General features: G+C 40.3%; 2 protein-coding genes across 2 annotated transcripts; one reads left to right on the top strand and one right to left on the bottom strand.

Moving 5' to 3' along the window:
- The first annotated feature begins 2087 nt into the window (after positions 1 to 2087).
- LOC141044868 (uncharacterized) lies at positions 2088 to 2793 on the top strand. The gene is made up of 2 exons (XM_073530785.2): positions 2088 to 2384; positions 2508 to 2793. The coding sequence occupies exons 1-2, from the start codon at positions 2088 to 2090 to the stop codon at positions 2511 to 2513; spliced, it is 303 nt and encodes a 100-aa protein (XP_073386886.1). The 3' UTR covers positions 2514 to 2793.
- A 789-nt stretch (positions 2794 to 3582) lies between these two features.
- LOC112276739 (sucrose transport protein SUT2) lies at positions 3583 to 5732 on the bottom strand. The gene has a single exon (XM_024508372.3). It carries the CDS (start codon positions 5508 to 5510, stop codon positions 3912 to 3914), a length of 1599 nt encoding a protein of 532 aa, XP_024364140.1. The 5' UTR covers positions 5511 to 5732; the 3' UTR covers positions 3583 to 3911.
- Positions 5733 to 9249: the final 3517 nt, after the last annotated feature.

The raw sequence follows: 9249 nt of genomic DNA, 5'->3' as shown, positions 1-9249 counted from the left end.
TCTTTGCTGGATGTTTTCCAAATTCTAACTGTTTGGCAAATTTTAAACCCTTTGGTTTGGCAACTTTCTTGCTAATTTGTAAATCCACAATTTATGAGTCTTGTTGAGGATACTTTGCTTCAAAAAGAAAAATAAGAAAAGAAAGAAGAAGAACGTGGTTTACAATTTAAAAAAAAAAAAAAAAAAAAAAAAAGAGTAATAAGAATTGAAATCAAAATCAGTGTTAGGAATCAAATTTGAAACCTCTTGTGTTATATTACAATCACCAACACAAGCACTATAGTCTACTACTCTTCCTCTTCTTGAAGGATTCAAAATAAATATATTAAATTTGTTTTTGTCCCCACATGTTGTACCCAAAGCATGGATCCATGCTCAGGAGGCAACAAGCGGAGACAAAACCTTCTTTGTGAATGTCACTTCTTGGATGGTTGTGTATATGGTAATATTAATCCACAAAGCACATCGTAAGAATTTAACCAAGTGTTTTTGTCAGAGCACTAAAACTAAGCCTATAAATTCAAAATGTAGACTCTAAAGAAGAGTTTTGCTCTCATTGGTCTGTCTACCAAACCATAAAAATGCCTTGATTTGAGCTTCATCAAAGTCAATCCCAACATTGGAATCCAAGAAGCTAGTTCCTCAATCAATCCTTCCATTATTGAATGAGAGTTCAAAAATATTTTAACTTGTAAAAGCACTGGGACAACTATGTCACAACCAAAAATAATAATAAGAACAATAATAATAATTTTAATACCCACATATGTATTACAAAAGGGAACTGTGTGCAAACTCCAACTTGTTGATTTAACCAGAATATGAATATATGAAAACGAACAGTAGAAGAAGAGAAGACCATGAAACCATGATGTAGGACTCACTCAAGCTTGCATCACAAAGAAAAACATAAGAGGAGGGCCATGCTGCCCCCTGGGCAGCAGTGGCATGCAAGGACGCGGCGTGGGCGGTGTGGGCGTTGGGGTCCCGACGATTTCTGAAGTTGCACGCGTGCCTGCGAAGGGGAATACATGCCTGCGTGCCTGCCTGCCTTGCAGCGTTGGGAGAGAGGGGGGGGGGGGGTTGTTCCATGCGCTACATGCGTGCACAGAACTCTTCTCTTCTACTCTGTGCTCCTTGCTCCTCAGTCACTCTCTCTCTCACTTCCCTCCCCACATTCGCTCCAGCCTTTCTTGTCATCCAAATTCATTGATCGTGTCAGAGCTTGCGCACCGTCACTTGACGCCCACGTCAAGGCGAATGCTCTTGCTCACTCACGACCTGGATTGTCCTGCACGAGTCACCGAAAGACGTACGGTGTACAGTCAACTGCCAGTTTCCTGTCAGGCTCTGTGTTTTAAGTTAGTGTGAGGATGCTCCAATAAATTTCTTTCGTGGAGTTGTCGGTGCACGCCCATCTTGCCTGCCTGGACTGCTGATGTTATTTCTCTTGTCCAGAACCTTGGAGGTGCAGTGGAGGTCTCTCATCTATTGCAACTCCCAGGAGTGGAGGCGGATTTTGTGAGGGATTCAGCTTGAAGCGATCCGTATTTACATAACAGTTGTTGGCGATGTGTATAGCAGCTCTTCGCCGTGTTCCACCCAGCGATGACACCCACTATTTTGTTCTCGCAATCAGCCCGAGTATCCGCGGAAACGATGCAATGGGAAAGAGATCATATCTTCCTTCTGCAGGTGCGGACCGCCACCAGCAGCTCGAAGGTGCGTGGAGGTTCTCGCACGACTTCAAAGAGTGTGTCGATATCCAAGAGCAGTTTGTCGTTGGACATGAGCCTTTTTAGGGAGAACGAACCAGCACATGAGGACGCCGGAGAATTGGGTTGTGAGACCCCCAAATCCAACGAGCACAGAATCCCCGCTGTGGACATTGATGCTTGTCCACCAGCTCCAAAGAAGCCTCGCGGGATGGGTCGATTGGCACTGGCCTGCGCAACTGAATGCGAGAACTGACATCCGGCAGGCCGACCTGGGCTTGCAATTGTCACCGTGCTACCTGTTCTGAGCATCATCGTGGATTCTCGCAGAAGAATACTCCGGCAGTGAGTTTGTCGGAGATGGGTTAGAAGATGAGTGAAAGGAGCAGAACGGAAGAGCGGAGCCCAGCACGACGGCCGCTCGTACCAGCGAGAAGTGCGACACTGGTCGGTTACCTGAAAACACGAAGCAAGGGCACTCGCCAGCTCTACTACAACGAGCGAATGCAAAGAATCACTCGCCACCTGCCATCGATGGATCGACTAAATGATGGGAGAAATGCAGGACTCCGCTGCTTCCATAAACAGAGGAGAAACAGCAGTATGATGAGGCGACCCAACCTTAGCCCTTGTTCTATTGCCAGAAGCAGCATCAGTGATGCATTGGAGGTAATTATGGAGCCCAGAGTATGATTTAAATTTCCGTTGTTTCATGTGTGAGACTATCCCGCGAGCATCATACACACAGTCGTCGGTACATCTGTTTCTCCTTGATTTGAAACGTTGTGGCAGGCATGACGTGGCTTCTCTTTAACAACCGGGTGCACGAACGACCAGACAGACAGACAGACCTGTGTATTCAATCCTTACAAACTCTATGTTCTTAAGAACAGAATAATGCGTCGTTACGGATTGACAGAACTGTACAACTGTCAATTGCCTAGCTATCAATTGAATGTGTAGGTCTTTATTAAAAGCGAATCACGCTCTGCACCCGAGGTTCGAGTCATAGTTATCCATTTCACCTTTCATTCCTACTAACGGTGCAGCCTCGTAATGGGGACAAATTTTTATGCCATGTTGTTTTTTGGAATCAGGATCTGTGAATATTATATTCATTATTCCAGATCCATTGCCGTTTCCATCCATGAATGCCTTTCTGGGGGACATTCTGTTTCTTTGATGATGAAATTTTAGCGGCACCCGAGACCACAATATATTCGTAGTGGAAATCAGTGTACCAAAGTGAAACAGTGCCACGTAGTTAACATTAATATTCCATTTATATTACGTTTAAGTCCATTCTCCTCTTCCAAAGCCATTTCAATTTCATTAACAATGGCACAGCTACAGCATAAAGGATCAAAACTCCTCGAGCTTGCATGCAATTCCGTGTGATCATATGTTTCTTTGGAGAGATAATGCAATGGTGAGAAGGGTTTTGAAGTGCATCGTGAGATGCAGTTCTGCAGTAAATGGACCCGACGTAGAAAGGATAGGAGTGGGCTCACAACTCGAATGAAGACTCCTGAATTTGTGCCGAAAATGGAGTTTTGCGTATCATTGAAAATATTGAGTGAAAGTTAACAAACAAGGTGGATTGTGAAATGTATAAATTTTCACCTAAAGGTGAAATTGGGTGGCAGACGCCGTGGCTCCTAGGACCACAAGTCATTTTCACAAGGACGTTCTAATGGAACGAATCCTCGGTATCAGTGTGTAAGATGGAAAGCACTCGTTGGCAGATGTCACGTTATATGCACCTCATCTTTACAGGACGAGAACAGTACACTATAATAATAGTTTTCCAAGAACAAATTACTGGACATACGAAGCAGAGATTATGCACTACTCAGAGACGGGGATGGAACCTCAAAAGTAATGCTCTGCAACAGAATTTGCATTCCATTTCAATTTCAGGCCTCAAGCTTTGCACAAAAAAGCTTTGATAGCTTGGTGTAGCATGGTCCTGCTGTCTCTATGCCCAATTCAACATCCTATCACTTGCCAAACCAGCATATTCTATCATACATAATATAACACTTAAAACTCTAATAGACGGAAGACCACGCTGTCAGTCCACATTTTAGACGACAGATTAATTAGGTTTTTTTTGTCGCAACGATCTACCATAATTCGAGCCTTCTACAGAAAAAACGAAGGCACTATGCATCAGATATCACAATCTATATGGATTTAAGGGATGGGGGAGCTGTGAGTCCTGCGAAGACTGTTCCGGGTGGTGAAATCCGGCGGGGGGCGGGGCAGAAGAAGCACGGCAGCAATACCACCAATGAAGGCAGCTCCAGCTCCAAACAAAAAGGCTGGCATGTTGCCTCCGCCGAAGAGCTCGTCCCAAGGCCCACTCCCCACGGACACAACCATCTGCGGTGCGACGATAGCGAGATTCAACAGGCCCACAGACAGGCCCTGTCCACCGCCCACTTTCTCTGTGTAAGTTGCTGTCAGTGAGTATGGCACTGAGTACGTCACCGCGAGGGGAGCTCCCAGAATTGAGAATATCACCAGAGCGGAGTAGATCACGTAATCAGGTGGGCCGGCACCAGGGTTGAGCGCTGCTGCTTGAGCCGCGGCACGCGTTACCACACCAGTTCCGATGAAACAGGCCGCCATGATCACGTTGGCAATTCCCCAGACGTAGCTGGACCCAAGCTTCCTGCACACGAAATCGATGCAGAGGGAGGACAGACCAAGCACGACGGAGTTCAGCAACAGCCCAAGCGAACCCATGTGCACACCATCGTAGTAAAAGTTGCTCCTGATGGGATCAGAAGGCTCTCCGCCGTAAACCTCCCGTCCCATCCAGTCAGTGTCGAAGAGAAGGAAGGGGAACCACGCGATCCAAGTGAGCGCCGTGACGAAGAGAATGCACCACATTGGCCTTGGGAGGTCCCTCAAAGCTCCCATCAGCTCCCAGAACAGCGCCTCGGACTCGTGCTCGTCTTCATCATCATCATCATCCGACGATTCACCACCCGCAGCACTGCTAGAGATCTCATCCGCAGGCTTACCAGTCAACAGAGGTTGCGTCACGGACTTCGAAGCTGTTCTCTTGACCGCATTCTTGGGATCAAACGGAATCTCGCTGGCCGCCGTCACACTCAAGAATGTGGTGATCAACAATATAGTCACCCCCAACAGGAACGCGGACTTCAGATTGGCGCAGGCAATGTCGCAAGCCTTGGTATGGGTGAATTTGAAGACCTTGTACCATCCATCATACGCTCCAGTTGCGAATCCCAGAATGTTCCCAAGGGCCATGAACAGCGAGAAGAATGCGTTGGCCCTGCGGTTCCGCTTCTGATCCTTGCCAGTGAAATCCGCCAGCAGCGCCCTGCAGGGACCTTGGAGGGTGTTGTTCGCCATGTCGAGCACCCAGAACCCGAACACAAAGATAAGCACAGCACGCGGGCGGGTCGCGCCCATCAGCTCATCACCCAGGAGGTACCCAAGATCAGCAGAGTACCCGATGATGAGCACCGCCACGACCACCAGGGCCGCACCGGAGAGAATAAACGGTCTCCTCCTCCCATAGCTACTCGTGCAGCTATCACTGTAATGCCCCACAATGGGCTGCACGATCATGCCACTAATCGGTCCACACAGCCAGATAAAACTCGCCCATGCGTGCGGGATACCGAGCTCCTGCACATAAGGCGTCAGCAACGACAACTGCAAAGCCCAACCGAATTGCACCCCAGCCGCAACGCTAGCAACTTGGATCAGAGCCCGGATGGGCACCCGGTTCTTCTTCTTCACCTTGTGCGACTCCATCTCGCGGCGATGGAGCAATCAATTCCGCACACACGCTCAGGCAATCCCACAATCCTCCTCCTCCTCCGTCGCTGCAAAGCGGATCAAGTATAGGGGGGTGGGATCCAGGTCTCCTTCACCTCTACGACTAATGCACCGAACACATGCAATTCCAATTAGTGAGGAGACAGGAGCGGTAATGCTCACTTATGAGGGAGGCGCGTGAGGGTGGTGTTGATCTGGTCACGCATCCGTGTTGTGAGCTGCTAATCCCGTCGTCGGGTGCCTCGGTGTGTGAGCTGTGTGATCTGAAACCTTCAGTGAGCGCTGAATTTTCCACCTGTATATTTCAGTGTAGTTGGACGCAAATGGAATGTTTCCACCTGGCCCGGCTGCGATCTGCCAAGTTGGCCACCCGTATTGGGACCGAAATAACACCCTATGGCCCCATGAGTCCCCCCCCATTAACTAGTTAGAGTGTGTGTGTTTTGGATGATGCCTTGCCCCTGCGACCCAGTTCCTCCTCCTTCCCAGTTCTTCTGCACTGTCTTCGTTACGCTTTTATTTATTTATAATTAACAAAAGTGAGGGCATTGCTGGTTCGTTTGTTCTTATCCCTCGCGGTCTTTTAGCCTCCCCTTCAACCTCCCTCCCTCCCACTGCCCTTCCTGAGATGCTCTTCTTCCCCTAACATGTGATTGCCCAGCTTTCGTGCTAATTCAATTTTAGACTCATTCATATATTTATTTTTACATTTTTGACTCAATTGCTGTACAACTCTCTTGCGAAACGCAAATAAAATGCACAGGTTTATTTTTATTTTTATTTTAAAACAGATAGAGGGTGATGGCGGTGTGACTAACTACTGTGTGAAATCGGGTGACAACTTAATTGCCTACCTCGAGGTAGCAAACTAAGAATTAGGTAAGTAATTTGGAAGGGGAAGGCACCAAAGACGTTGGTGTTATGTTCATGCGGTAAATATGTCATTTTCGCATGAAATGTTTTTTTGAAAATTCACATTTTTTTTGGGATATCATTTTTGTGTTTTGATGTGTGTGTGTGTGGATATTTTTTTCCAAAAATAATTTCAATTTCATATGAGTACAATACAACTTATTCGCCTTCTTAGTTGTTTCAGCAAGTCATTACCAATTGGATGATAATATGTCAAATTGTTTTTTAAACATACTTGATAACATCATTCCACAAATTAATCTAATAAGGTAGGAGGCCAAATTCATCTTTTATTACTGTTGCCAAAATAAAAGTGTGTAATTCTACAATATTTGTTAACATGTGGAAGTCAATGTTTTTAACATTTGCAAAGCACTATTTTTAAAAGTTGGAGTTTACCATGGACGATATATGATAGTGACACAAGTTTTCCTTTATCCATTATTTCTTGCATGTAGGGCTAATTTGGAAGAGTTTAGGTAACACATACTTCTATGTATCAATAATAGGTTTCCGAATAAATACTGTTTTAGAAAATTAATGATCTTTGTAAAAATATAGTATACAGATTATAGTTTTTATACTATTATTTTACTATCATAAATGACTGAATTAATGTAAAAATTAAATAAAGTGAAGATCTACTGAATTGGACTCAAATCTTAATACTATATTTCATAACCAACACAATTATAACATCTTATAGATTAATGGAGTTAATATCCCTATTTTTCTAGGGCTAACTATATTATGAACAAACAACATATGCTCAGCTACAATTTTCCATGCTAAAAAAATAAGTAATTGTTGGCTACACATCTGATTTTTCAAACGTTTTTCTCATTTTCATTCCAATTAAAAATATATATGGCTAACAGTTACATATTGACAATTGTAGCATTAGGTTAGTTTATTGTTTCTATTTTTCCACCAAAGGACAAAAAAGATGCTTGTAATATTTATGTGGATAAAAATTCTTTCTTGTAATTTTATATGTAAAAATATTCACCTCATATTTGTATTCATATTTTTTTAGATTTGGACAGATTAACAATAATCTTAAAGGTAAGCTAGAAGATTATAAAAATACAGATAATATTACTCATTGATTCTTCTTTGTCTGACAGAATTAGTAACATATTATTGGCATAATAAACAAACAAATTATTATTTTTTATACAAATAAAATTCCTTGTATTTTTTATATACTTGACTAATTTATTATCATTGCAATAAATTATTTTTTAATGATAAAAATAAAAAAAAAAATTCTACTAAGTATCTTATTTGATTAGAAATAATTCAAAAGAAAAATTATTGAACTTTATAAAAGATTTAAAATTCTTCAATTTGAAATAGATTATATGTGTGGACTTAATAGATTTTGTTTTTTGATCTTAGAGTGGAAGTCAGTTTAGCAATATTCTAAATATATGTATGGATATATATATATATATATATATATATATCAATATGCATATTTAATAATTTTTAGTAACATACTACAATTCAATATTTAAAAAAAATAATCTTTTCTTGTATATTGTAATCTTTATTTTAAAAAATTAGTATGTTAATTTTTTTGATTAAAAAGTATCATTTTTTTTCAATTTTTTTCATGTTATGCATGTTACAAGTATCTATTTTTATTTATTTTTTTACTATAAAAACAAATTAATTATATCTGAACAAGTTAAAATTTAGATTTTAATCATCTATTAATTTTTCTAATAAAATTAAAATTTTACTTTAAAAAGTACATATTATATAAGCAATCAGATATTTTGTAGTTTTTTTTTTTTTTTTTTTTTTTTTTTTTTTTGTTTTGTTTTGTTTAGTTTTGTTTTGTTTGTTTTGTTATGTTATGTTATGTTATGTTTTTTTTTTTTTTTTTTTTCTTAAGTTTCTATTAACAAGTTCTTTGTGTCGTTATATTAGTGACTGAGATAGAAATCACAAAGAACCAAAGGATCTATACACTCATGTGTCACTAAAAAAAATAGATAATCACTCAAAGATGGTATAATATTATAATTAGAATAGTTATTGCTAAAGATAAGAAGACTAAAAATTCTTCAAATAAAACTAATAACAAAAAAGATATTAACTAGAGTAAAGAAGGCCTCATTCTTGCTTACTATTCGATTAGGATTTACATTGTCATGTTTTATAGAACCTCCAATATGTGTCTAATTTATAAGACACATGTCTAATTTGCAAGACAATTTTCTTATATGGCCAATATATACCACAAGTCACTAACATGTGCAACATATTGTTAACTTTTTAGCTAAGTTTTTAACCTTTCAATCACCTACAAATACATAAAAAGTCAAATCCGCATCTATAAAGCTTTCAAGAAGTGATTCCTTCAAATATTGACAAATTTACATACTTCTACTTACTTTTATGGTCAAAAATAGGCACATAGAATATGAGATAAATTTTTATTGGCTCAAATACATATAATGAATTAGCAACTTGATTAATCTATTTACAAGTTAAAAAATAGTCTAAATCTACAATTATCCAATTTGCTAGAAAGATGAGTAATCTTGGTATTACAATAAAGTAATCATACCTTATTATATCACAGATATATACATTTATTCCAATAGTTATTTATATGATTAGATAGAAGTAGATAAATATAAATTAATTTCATAAAGTTTTCTAAAGAAACTTTTTAGAAGCTTCATAGATGTGGTTTTGACTTTAGATGTGTTTATAAGTTAGAAACTCGGCCAACAAATTAATTACGTGTTAGTAGCTTGTCGAACAAGTTAACTTTGTATAGTAGCTT

The sequence above is a fragment of the Physcomitrium patens genome, chromosome 24 (genome assembly GCF_059467195.1).
Source record: "Physcomitrium patens ecotype Gransden chromosome 24, ASM5946719v1, whole genome shotgun sequence".
Lineage (NCBI taxonomy): Eukaryota > Viridiplantae > Streptophyta > Bryopsida > Funariales > Funariaceae > Physcomitrium > Physcomitrium patens.
This window is presented reverse-complemented; position numbering and strand designations above follow the sequence as displayed.

Coding starts and splice junctions, on each gene's coding strand:
- LOC141044868 (XM_073530785.2), top strand. CDS start 2,088: ATGAGTGAAAGGAGCAGAACGGAAGAGCGGAGCCCAGCACGACGGCCG.
- LOC112276739 (XM_024508372.3), bottom strand. CDS start 5,510: ATGGAGTCGCACAAGGTGAAGAAGAAGAACCGGGTGCCCATCCGGGCT.